The 12,338-nt window shown below is 48.0% G+C and overlaps 2 protein-coding genes across 3 annotated transcripts; one reads left to right on the forward strand and one right to left on the reverse strand.

Annotated features, from left to right (window-relative positions):
- The first annotated feature begins 554 nt into the window (after positions 1-554).
- scamp4 (secretory carrier membrane protein 4) lies at positions 555-4,278 on the forward strand. Of its 2 annotated transcripts, none has more exons than XM_084692471.1 (7): positions 555-643; positions 1,115-1,148; positions 1,361-1,489; positions 1,702-1,858; positions 1,967-2,068; positions 2,493-2,610; positions 2,911-4,278. In XM_084692471.1, the coding sequence occupies exons 2-7, from the start codon at positions 1,142-1,144 to the stop codon at positions 3,091-3,093; spliced, it is 696 nt and encodes a 231-aa protein (XP_084548597.1). In that variant the 5' UTR covers positions 555-643; positions 1,115-1,141; the 3' UTR covers positions 3,094-4,278. The 2 variants fall into 2 exon arrangements, with proteins under 2 accessions (XP_084548597.1, XP_084548598.1); XM_084692472.1 differs by lacking the exon at positions 555-643 and adding an exon at positions 654-921.
- A 290-nt stretch (positions 4,279-4,568) lies between these two features.
- LOC146221297 (semaphorin-4E) lies at positions 4,569-10,729 on the reverse strand. The gene is made up of 14 exons (XM_084692465.1): positions 10,597-10,729; positions 10,226-10,368; positions 9,868-9,930; positions 9,554-9,652; positions 9,095-9,194; positions 8,821-8,931; positions 8,459-8,610; positions 8,177-8,349; positions 7,822-7,978; positions 7,194-7,416; positions 6,749-6,864; positions 6,287-6,456; positions 6,080-6,132; positions 4,569-5,934 (listed from the first exon to the last, which is right to left on the reverse strand). Exons 1-14 carry the CDS (start codon positions 10,703-10,705, stop codon positions 5,153-5,155), a joined length of 2,451 nt encoding a protein of 816 aa, XP_084548591.1. The 5' UTR covers positions 10,706-10,729; the 3' UTR covers positions 4,569-5,152.
- Between the last annotated feature and the right edge of the window lie 1,609 nt (positions 10,730-12,338).

Consider the following 12,338-nt stretch of genomic DNA (forward strand, 5'->3'; position numbering starts at 1 on the left):
CCTATCAGATCCTACCCTCGGAAGTCCTGCCCCTATGGGATTTTCTCAAGATCTAAGCGGATATAACTGGCGTAAGCAACATTTTAGCAATTGAATTTGCCTGGCATGTTTAGCCATATTGCTTACGCCGTTCAGTTAAATTGAGCTCTCCTCAAGTAAAGAAAACAAAGCCAAAAAAGCCTTAAACAAAAGGAAATTTGAACCTTTTAGTGAGTTTTCCCGTAAGAAAATATATCTCATCATTGGACCATACCAAATAAGAATATAGCAGTATTATACAGTATACAATGGAAACCCCGTTGGTCAATATGCTACTATAGACATTGATTGGTTAGAATAGGTGGTCGGAAAAGAGTCAAACTTTTTAATAATGCCTTTTTGCAATGATCGAATAAAATAAAAATAAATCACTTGGGTGATCTCTGTCCAGCAGTTCTCTGTCCGCACTCGACAAGGACACATTTGCGAGACTTAGGGATCTGTAGTTTCAAAGTCAATGAGTTTAAATCAAATTTATATCCATTAATCTGACTACAACTACCACTCCCACAATGCAACTGTACTGGGTCGCTCGCACGGGACTGCGATGATGAGTCGATGCCCAATCCAGTGCATCTTCAACGAAGCGGCTAGCGGTGTACAGGTAGGCAGTAATAGATTCCGTTGCCTTTAAGTTATGTTGTTTAGGAATTACATAGTTGTGCAACTTATTTACGAGATATCATATTCAATCGATCCCACCTTGTTCAGTGTGTTCTCTTTTCAAGTAACCAATGGATGACAATTATTTGAAAAAAGGAGACGCAGCTGTCAAGCTTCAAAAGCCATTTGGCTAACGTTAGCGTTAGAGCTAGCTAGCTAACTAATAGTAGCGAGTTGTTCAGAATAATTCTACTAGTTGCTGTGGCCACACTATATCAAGTTAGTTTTGCACAGCTATTATTAGCCCAGTAACTGTTTTCACGAACCATTAATGACATTTGTTCATCGTTTACCTAACATCATTTGCTAACTGTTATATAGCATAACTGTAGTTATGAAGCCAGTGCCAGTGTTGTTGATAAGGTTTGGGCGTTATCTACCGGTTCTTTATGCACTTATATTTCACTAACAGGAACGGACATACGAATAGGATTTCATAATGACAGGTTTGTGTGCATACTTACTTGGAAATGCTGACCCACTACTTTGTTCAATAGGCTACTTTTTTACCCACAACATAAGTTGATGACTACAGACACTTCATCATTGACTAATTATTCATTTTCCTTTTAATAACATACTGCTCCTCAATATCTTCCCATCGCGCACAACATGCTCACTGAAATGCTGTCTCATCAATCCCATTGTTCTCTTTCAGAGCGGGTGAACAACTTTCCTCCTCTGCCCAAGTTTTTGCGGATCAAGCCCTGCTTTTACCAGAATGTGGACGAAGAAATCCCTGCCCCACACAGACAGCTGGTGCGCAGGGTGTACAACCTGTGGATGTGTAAGTTGCAACGCACTCTAAATCCAGGGATTACGGGGAATTTTTCACACCCAATTATTTTTAGAGGGCAGGTCTCCTGTTTACACAGCTTGTTTATTCTCTTTTGACTCACAATGTATCTCTTGTGGGTTGGAGGTGTGATATGGACCAAATTAACACCTTAACGTAAACTCTCCCCATGTGAATAAACTTGCCTGTGCTTGTGCCTGTAGTGTATTCCGTGACCCTGTTCGTCAATGTGGTGTCATGCATCGCCTGGTGGGCTGGTGGTGGAGGTGCGGCCAACTTCGGTCTCTCCCTGCTGTGGCTCTTTCTCTTCAGTCCCTGTAGCTACACCTGCTGGTTTCGGCCTCTCTACAAAGCCTTCAGGCAAGGCCCGCTCGCTCACAACGCAACCCCACACTGGTGTTTTTTGTGCCCTACCCGGGGTTATCGTTCCTATGACTCACACGTGGTTCCTCTTCTCTCTGCTTCCAGGGCGGACAGTTCCTTCAACTTCATGAGTTTCTTCTTCATCTTCTTCCTCCAGTGTGTCCTTGCCCTCATTCAGACCGTGGGCATCTCTGGATGGGGTGCATGGTGAGTGGAAATAGGAAGAACCCCCCCCCCCCCAAAAAAAAGAAATTGTGGTATGGGAGTCAGATGGCTGAGCGGTTAGGGAATCGGGCTATTACTCAGAAGGTTGCCGGTTCGATTTCTAGCTTTTGTGTCCTTGGGCAAGACACTTCACCCTACTTCCCTCGGGGGGAATGTCCCTGTACTTACTGTGAGTCGCTCTGGATAAGAGCGTCTGCTAAATGACTAAATGTAATGTACTGCGTGGCAAAACGTCTGACATTACACTCCTGGCTTCATCATCACACAAATCATCACAAATATATCCGCTGCTTGGTGCTAGAACGTCCTCACGTTTTACTGCACTGTCACAACGCGTGTTTACATTTGCACTTGCCTTGGAGTACTAACCTCACCACCCACCTCACTCTCGCCAAATCTCTCCAAGTGGCTGGATCGCGACAGTGATGTTTTTCAGCTACAACGTGGGCTCTGCTGTCGTCATGCTGTTCTCCGCTCTGCTCTTCACCCTGGTGACTGTACTAATGGGACTGGTTCTCATAAGGGTGAGTCCAACACACACACACACACACACTCTGTCAGTCAGCACAACACGCACACTTAAGGTCAGGTGGCTGAGCGGTTAGGGAATCTGGCTAGTAATCAGAAGGCTGCTGGTTCGATTCCCGGCCGTGCCAAATGATGTCGTGTCCTTGGGGCAAGGCACTTCACCCTAGTTGCCTTGGGGGGAATGTCCCTATACTTACTGTAAGTTGTTCTGGATAAGAGCGTCTGCTCAATGTAAATTCGGTTCACAAAAAAAAAAAAAACACCTTCTCAAGTGTGTATTGTCCTCATCCTCATAGGTCCACAGGCTGTACCGTGGTGGAGGCGGAAGTTTGGAGCGTGCCCAGGAGGAGTGGAGCACTGGACTGTGGAAGAGTGCTCCTGTGAGGGAGGCTGGCTTCAATGCCATCGCTGAAACTGGCCCCAGTCTGCCTCAGTACCCAGCTGCAGTGCCAAGCTACCCAGAAAATGGCCCCTGGTAAAATGGACTCTAGGGGGAGACAGAGTCACATTTCATAGCATGCAGATGACAGCGGAACACAAAATGACACCACTACACTACATTTGACACGTTGATGTGTTTTGCGAAAGAATGTGAATTTTGACTTATCTGAATGAGACTTCAAGAGGCTATGTAACATGAATGGAAAAGATTTTCCATGGTAACTGGAAAAAGTTTTTTTTTTTTTTTTTTTTTACAGAACTTCTAAAACTTACCCATTCCAATTCATATGTTTACATGATCTTCTACTCTATATATGAATTAGATTCATTTGCCCTTTTTTCCCAAGAGAGAAGAAAAAAAGCCAGCTGGGACCTTCTTTAGATTGTCTGTACTAACAGTAGCGTTCTGACAGGGGAAAGAAACAATGTCAACAGCACGACCTCTGAACTACAGGAATCTTAGATGCCTACTGACCATCACATTTAAGTATTTATAGGGCATAGAATGGATATCTTGGTTGATTCTGTCAAAGTGAACATGGAATTTTGTTTTGCCGTTGGAGTTTGATATGGAGAGCATGCTTTTTTTTTTATTCTAGTGATTCGCGTTTTGGTGTGAATCTAATCACAGCACCTCCCATGTGTTTGTGACACTTTCTTGCTTGATCTAATTTTGCCTTATTTCCTAAGACTAGCCATGCCTTAATCCTACAAGCAGATATTGCATATAGAAGCTGTCTTGCTTGACTTTAGCCTTAAGTAAAGCTATGTTATTATGACAAAGCCCAAGAACCACACTAATACACATTTTCATCCTGGTAAAGCTCGAGACGCTCACCATTATAGGAATGCCTTCACTGAACACTACTGCCTTTTGTGTTTTGCTCAATGTGCACTGGTCTTCTCTCTCGTTTGGCAGCGACGCGATTAGTTTTGTGCGGTCCTAGTGCCCTGTTGTAGGAGCACCCTTCTCTCCAGTCAGTGTTCAAAAACAGCTCTTCAGACAGGAGAACGATGTTTACATTGCTAGCCACCCATTTTGATTTCTGTTTTTTCTTCAAAAAAGTTTGGACTGCCATGAGAATTATTTTGAATTCATAGGATTGTTTTACTTTGTCTCAATTCTGTAATTAATACAGGTATTACAAAATATGAGAAACATTCTTGAAAAGGTAATGTGTTTATGCAATGTCTAACAATTTCAATAAATATTCTTATTTAAACCCATTGTTTACAAAAGCTGTTGCTCCCTCACTGGGTAACAGTGTTATTCCTGATTTTCATATTCAAATATTTTGGCAGTTGGAAGTGGTGGCCAGTTATACTGGGATGCCAGCACACAACAGAATTTACAGAATCACGCAATGGTGATTCAGATACTTGGAATAGGTCTGCAGTGTGTTAGCTTGTCATGTACAGTACTAAATACTGGCCCCCTGTTTCCACTGGGGTAAAAGACTAATTCTACATGTGGTTTGGACATGGTCATGAAGTCTATACCAAAGGTTCTGGATTGTTCTTGAGATAATTTAATGTTGCTCTTGAAAGCGTGATAATGACAGAACAGAGATCTTCAGAACACCTCGAGTGTTTTGACCGAATCAGGCGTGAGTCAGTGTGTGGCAACGCTGTTTTCTAATGACAGTGTCGAGGTAAACACAGAGCAACAAGAATACGCTCCTTTAATCTTCCCTCGACAACAAACGAGTTGTAAAGAAATGTAGTCAGATCGTGGTTCAAATTACATTCCACTCTGCCATGGTCTGCCCTGGGCCCACGACAACTAGTCATCAATATCAACAGTCCTCTCATTGGATTGAAATGCCTCGGTTTATCCTCAAACACGATTGGCCAGACAAACACGTGTAACTATCGACAATAGAAAAATTACAAATCTTGTCAAATAAATAATATCTGCCATAGGCAAAACCCATCAAATCAAGATGTTGTCAAAATGCTCAAAAAATATAATCATACACAATATACATATCAATGATGAATTCTCCAAATACAGGGCCTTACATGGCCTTAGTGTTTCTAAGTGATTAAGCTGCCTGTTGAGAGAGCTCCAAGTCAGGTAACCCTAGTAACGTCCAGTCAGATCTCAGACTCGTCATTGATGAAGCCCAAACCGTCCGCACTCGAAACGTGCCTGCCTGAAAAGAGGTGCTCACCGTTCCTTTGAATGTCAACGTGGGCGTGGTTATTGTTTTTAGAATTAGTGGTGGTGGTAGTGGTGGTGGACGACGGTGGAAGCAGCTTCTGCTCAGTAGTCCTGTTAGAATCGACGTAGTCTAAAGACGGCGCTTTGCCCTGGCCGACGCCCGCTTTCTGGGGGAGGAAGCGTCGACAACGTCCTTTCAGGTTCCACGCCACCGCGGCGCCTAGCAACAGCGAGAGCAGAACCACGGCCACCTTCAGACCCATCAGCCTCTCTGACTCGCTGTGGGACTGAGGGGTCAAAGGTGCCTCCATGGACTGCGTGCGGAGCGGGCGTCCTGGGAGTGGGGTGACGGCGCTGTGCGGAGACATCGTCCCCCCCTCCTCCTCCTCCTCCTCCTCCTGCTCTTCCACTTCCTCCCCGCCGGGTTGCGGGGAGGAAGTGGGCTGCGGTCTGGGCGTTACCTCGTAGACGGCCATGGTCTTGGTGTGTGCTCGGCCGGCCACCTGCTCCACAGAGTCACACGTGTAGCGTCCGGCGTCCGGGGCGGAGGCGTTGAGGATGAGGAGGCCTCCGTCGTAGATGTAGTGCCTGTCGTCGGAGTGAAGGACCTGGCTGGAGAAATACCAGGTCACCTGGGCCAGGTTGGAGTCTGGCTGGCACTGCAGCTTGATGTGCTGGCCAGACACCAGGGTATACGTCTTCACGGTGACCTCATCTGGAAGAGACATACATACATACACAGACAAACTGTCAGTAACAAGCCTATATTCGCTGGCCAAGTAGAGGCTGGTGCGAGCAACGTGCAGATACACTTGTGAGTTTTTGCCCGCTCTATTTAACTTCTGAATGTGTATAAATACCTGGATTTGGACACTGTGAGATATCACCATGTTGTAGACTTTGAATCATGTCACTGAAAAATCAGAAAACAGTCGTTCACAAACTATATTAATTCGAAAACATATATATATTTTTTTTTTTTACTTACTACATTCATCGCATACTTTTTTAGTCATAATGCAAGTGAGTGTTGAGTGGGCAGTGCCGGGCTGGTTGTGTGTTCTTACCCGCCCGAAGGAGGCTGTGGTCTGGGGAGTGGTGAGCAGCGATCAGAGGAGAGGTTCCAGGCACAGTAGGGATCTCTGGCCAGGATACAGTCCACACATGACCGGTAGCGACCACAGTCGCTCAGAGGTAGCTGCACCACACCGTACCCCGAACCTGCATACAACTGGGCCTAAGGGGAACACACACACATGATACAAATACCAATAAATGGTGATCAGGATTGATATTCTATATCATTTTATTTATCATATTTTATATTATATTGTATAGCCCTAGTATTTTATTTTGTTGTACATTTTTATTTTGTTCATTATGTTAAAATGTTCACTGTATGCACCTGCCCACCAAAGTAAATTCCTTGTTTGTGACCTCTAACTTGGCGATTAAACACAATTCTGATTCTGATAATTGCTATGGAGACACAACATCACACCCAACCTCAGACAGGAAGTTCTTCTTACCTTGCTGGAGGAGAGACGCAGAGTCCTGATTGGTTCTGGAGTCTTGTACAGCCGGATCTCCTCGATGATGAACATTTCCCCGGCGTAGTTCACCGCCTTCTCCACAAAGCCGTTCTCTGCAAAGACAACCAGGCGCATCCGACCAAGTCAGATCAACCGCAACCTCCAGAATCCTCTGGATCCTCCCCCCCCCCCTCCCAACACGCTTTCAATCCATTTCCATTTCGTCATTAAGCAGACGCTCTTATCCAGAGTGACTTACAGTAAGTACAGGGACATTCTCCCTGAGGCAAGTAGGGTGAAGTGGCACAACGTCACAACGTCATTTGGCACGGCCGGGAATCGAACCAACAACCTACTGATTAATAGCCCGACTCCCTAACCACTCAGCCATCTGACCCCAAGCAGAGAGTTCTCCCGTCAACGTGCGTTCCGGCAGTCTCACCTGTGCCGATGAACATGACGGGATAAGTCTCTCCGTCCAGCGCTCGCACCGTGTCCACCGCGATGCGCGTGAACATGGCTCCCTTCCTGACCAGTAGGGGGCGCCCCATCAGCGGGCTCACCGCCTCGTCCATGAGGGGTCGGTCCCGGATGAACTGCAGGGTCTTGTCAGGCAGGTCCAGCGAGCGCGTCATCCCCTGCTCCCTGGCCGCGTTGTTGATACACTGCAGGGTTTCCCACACAAAATTGGTTAGTTAAGGCAGTATGGCTCATTAAAAAAAAAATCACTAAAACATTTTGACAACATAGTTAAGGCGGCAGGCGTGTGTTGCTTAGGCTGCCGCCTTAACTGCAAAGTGCTGCGGGAAACCCTGCACTGAAACACAAGAACGCCCCAATGCTAACGCCCCAATGCTAACGCCCCAATGCTAACGCCCCAATGCTAACGCCCCAATGCTAACGCCCCAATGCTAACGCCCCAATGCTAACGCCCCAATGCTAACGCCCCAATGCTAACGCCCCAATGCTAACGCCCCAATGCTAACGCCCCAATGGATTTCCAAGCAAGTCAGTAGCTTGTAGCAGTGAGGTGTGTGTGATGTAGCAGTGAGGTGTAGTGGGAGACTCACAGCTCCAGGTCTTGGGGTGGGCAGCTCTCCACTGAACATCACCCACTTCACGTGGGCGGTCTCCACTGTCACGGGCGTCTTGAACTTCCCCTCGTCGAACACGTGGCTGATGTCAGACGTGCTGTACGCGCACACTGCCGAAACGTCTGAGGTGGGCCTGGAAACACGCCAAACAGAAATATACAACGCTGCGCTGAAAACCTCAAGTTCTCACACTTTCCAGGCAAGAGATTTGAAAGGGTAAGATCTCTCTTCCGGTTAGATTTTCCTGTCACCCAGCCACTGAGAGTGAGTGAGTCAGTAACTGAAACCACGACAACCAGTTGAGGGGGGGGGGGGGGAGGGGTCTACTCACGACTGAGGCGTGAACACTGCGTAGAACACGCTCTTCCTCCAGTCGTCGTTCTTCAGCAGGAAGACGTCCTGGACAATGGAGGGCAGGCTGGGCCCCGGCAGAGAGCAGTCCAGACGAGCCTTCAAGAACGACGTCCACTTCCTCTGCAGCGTCCGCTGGCCTCCCATGTCCCCCTGCAGGCCCGGCACCACAGAGGAAGAGAATCAGCCAATCAGCGGCCTCGGCGGTCGAATCGCAGTCAAACAGGAACTGCTGCGTGGCGTGACGGCGTCCGATACTAACCTTGCAGACGCGGGCCACGCGGGACACCAGCAGCTTGTTGTAGAAGTCGTACTCCATGGCATACTCGCTGAAGAACATGTAGACCTTGTCGTCGTCGCCCGTGTCGCTGTTCTGACTCTCGGGGACAAAGTCCATGTAGACAAAGTTTGGCTCTGTTAGGGGAAAAAGAACGCCGACTTCTTATTTCCTGCTGCACACAACGGTCTGATGTGCATCTTCATATTCATGACGTCAGACAGTTTTGTGTGTGGTAAACAGACAGTGGGAGAAGCAGGGGGGAGGTAGGAGGGAGGCAGGGGGTAGCAGGAGGCAGGGGGGGAGGCAGGGGGGGAGGAAAAAGGGAGGCAGCAGGGAGAGCTGACCGTTGAGCCAGGAGCTCTTGAACTCGGTGCGGAGCGTCGTCTTGGTGCTCCGTAGCACCACTGGCTCAGAGCCCAGGAAGTTGATGGAGGTGGCAGAGTACAAGTCTTCACCTGATAAGACACAGACGCACAGAAGCAGGAGTCAGAACGCTGGCAGGAACCACCAGGAGCCCGTCTACCCAATTGGCTTTCTCGGTCGGTGCACTTTAACCAGTAGAAGACGTGCTGTTCTCTCTCTCTCACTGAACTTTGATAGCCAGAAGCAAACACTAACCAATCATGATGGAGGAGTACCTCTGGAAGGGATCAAAGGGACATTTCCCTTTCCCCTCCTCCTGCAGACCCTCCAGAATCAGCTCTCCGTCGCTGTAGGTCTAGCAGAAAAACAGAGACCGTTTTAAACTGCAATCATTCCTAAGAGATTTCCGTTAAGGTGTCAACATCCTTTACACTTGGGCGAACACGTGCACGCTGTATCAAGCCTTCAAAACGAAAGGTCGCCAAGTACAATCTTTAACAAATGAGAAAACGAGATGCAAGTTCACTCTCAAACTCGGCCAAAGATTCAATTTAAAACACCATTTGTTTTAATATTGTATCGCTTCCTTCCTTACTGGAAAACCAGAGTAAATAAGGAAAGAGAGCGAGCAGGTGCTTGACCTATGACCCCTAGAGTTATTCTAAACGTTCAGAGAAGGACTGCCACAGGCAGTAAACTCCCAGCCACACATACCATATAGTCACAGACGGGACTGAAGGCATTCGTGCCACACACATACATTCGGTTGCCAGCCACGGTATGGAGAGTCCGTATGTAGTTACGACATTCCACCTGGAATAGGATACAATAATAATAAGAACAAGGCCAAATGGTGCAAGGTTTAAGGGCAGTGGACTAAACATGTGTTCCTTCTAGAGAGCCCAGGTCCAGTAATATATACAGTCATGTGTGTATCTGTTTCGGCTTGATGTGGTAGTACAGTGAGAAGTAGAGCGCTTGTCTGTTTAGTGTGTGTGGAGGCAGGAATGGTTTCCTGCTGGACTTACATCCGCGTGTTTGCCCTTGTACGTGCACTCCTTCTGTTTGTCTGGCGTGACTGCCCAGTACACCTGCAACAACAGACGTGTTCTGTCAAGGTGTGCCGGGGTCGTTGAGTCTGAGCTGCACTGGGTTCAACTCACTTCCTCTGAGGTGAAGACAAAAGCTTTGTTTTCTAGGCTCTATCTATCTTTTAGATATGATGACACAATAATTACATGTATAAAAATAAAAATAAAAAAATATATATATATATGCACACTAATCACAAGACAGAGTTTAGTTTATTTAAAGGCAGCATCTTATCTAATACAACATAGTGCTGGTTCACAGAATCGAACCCGTGGACCCAAGCCAGCTTCTCACCCCGGCAGTCTTGGTGGAGACGTCGTTCATGTCCAGGGCGTAGACCGCCTCACGCGCCCCGAGCATGAGCACGCCCAGGTCCTCCCTCATCAGCATGGTGGAATAGTTCCAGATCCCCTCCTCCCTGAACACCTTCAGACCTTCTACACGGACGAACAAAACAAAACAAAAAAAATCAACAGCTGGTGTCTACGGAGGGTGGGGGTGGGTGGGTGGGGGAATCTGCTTGATGCAAACATGAATGTGCTTGCTCGTTCGTGATGTATCGTGTGACAGGCCCTTTAGTCGAGAGCTGAAATGTCCCTCACTCCCCAGCAGGAAACAGATGCCCCGGCTGGGAGGAAGCAGAGAGGGCAGAGGGAGAGGCTTACCCTGGTAGGGGACGGTCTTCCGAGGGACGCAGTGGAGACTGATGTGCTCACTGATGGACAGAGGAAGGAACAGGCCACAGAGAACCTTGAGAGGCCAGAGAGCAGACATGGCTCGGGGGCTGTCTGAGGGGGGGGTGGGTGGAGGCCCTGTGGTGGGGGTTGGGGTTGGGGGAAGGGGTGGGTCAGGGGGTGGGGTTTGCACTGCTGTGGGGGAGGGGGTGGGGGAGGGTCTGAGGTGGGGGAGGGGGGTGAGAAAGGGTCCTGTTGATCTCGCGCCCCCGGATCAAAAAGCAAGCATGTCCCTCCTGGAAGTGGCCGTCCTGGTGTCTGGGCAGGTGGTAGGCTAGGTCGGCGTTAGCCTCCAGCACGGGGTTAATCCACAGCTGCAGCCTCCTCTTGAGGCTCGGGGGGCGACCATGGTGACAGAGCTACTGAGGCCGGCAGAGGGACCTCACCTCGGCCTTCCCATGTCGGAGGTCGGGACCCGGCTCCACTGGCTCTGTGAGAGGATCGGAACACACACACAAATGATTGACTTTCGTAAATGAGAGGGGGTAGTGGATGACACAAACAGACCATTTTTTTCATATCAAAGCAGCAGTTTGTGGTTGTTCCAGCTCATCGGGCTGTCTACTGTACGCGGTGTTGGTGATTAACACTGAGAAGATCTACCCATGGTGCAAAGAGAGGAAAGCAACGTCTGTTTGAAATTCAAACAGACACACTGATAAGAACCTTGGTTGAACATTGGTTGGCTTCCTCCTGATTAAGACTACAAAAACAGCCGTGATAAACTTGAGGTTGTGCCTCTCAAGTGGATCACGCTAATAATCAAGCCCTCCCATATCCTCCCCTGTGAACTCAGTAGCGCTTAAACGGAGGGTGTGCTCTGCTGTGACAACACAAGCACTGGCTGGTCTGTGAAACTACAGCAACACTGAAAGTAGGCACAACAAAGCGATTTGAATATTCGTAGGCTACAACAAAGCACAGATAAAAACATTTTTTTTAAAACACTCCAGTTTTTCACTGGAAGGGCCTTTATCTGCTGAGAGGGTCAGATACAAATCTGCGGGCTTAGGACAGCTAGGTGTCGCGGTCCCCACGCCCTTCGTCGTAACAGGAGAGCTTGCAACCGAAATGCTGGTTCTCTTGTTGTTTGTAGAAACACAGACGAGCTGGAGCATGCATGGGACGGCTCTGGTGTTGGCAGAGCAGGGATGTTTCACATACTTGACGCCTCAGGCATTGGGGGTCTATAGCCGAGCACTACAGCTGGCAAGAATGACTTCAGGTTGTTATTCACCGAGTTTGACAGATCCTTCCAAGCGCTGAAGACAGGCAGGTATGTCTACAATAATAGAAGGGAACACGGCAGTTGCTCGTCTCCTCCCCTCGTTGCTTTTGCGTGTCATGAGTCATAACAGGGGAGACTGAAAATGGGGTTAGGTCTGCTGTGGTGGTGGTAGTGTGTCTCTCAACACACCACGGCAAACAAAATGGCGGTCCTACCCCCAAATAGTGTCACTAGATTTAGGCCTTGTGGCATTTCTGTACCAGGGCCATGATACTAAAAGAGATTTAATATTAAACTCTTCTGCCCTGCCATGAGAATGGGAAATGATGTCACGTGACGTCCAGGAAGATGACTCTATTCAAATCGGCTTTTCAGTTTCTTACGCTTTGTCAGAATGGATGCTCAATTTTCCAGAAAAGCCAGCAGAACCAGCTTATGCAACCAC

The sequence above is a fragment of the Hypomesus nipponensis genome, chromosome 26, assembly GCF_054491055.1.
Source record: "Hypomesus nipponensis isolate SF chromosome 26, ASM5449105v1, whole genome shotgun sequence".
Classification (NCBI taxonomy): Eukaryota; Metazoa; Chordata; class Actinopteri; order Osmeriformes; family Osmeridae; genus Hypomesus; species Hypomesus nipponensis.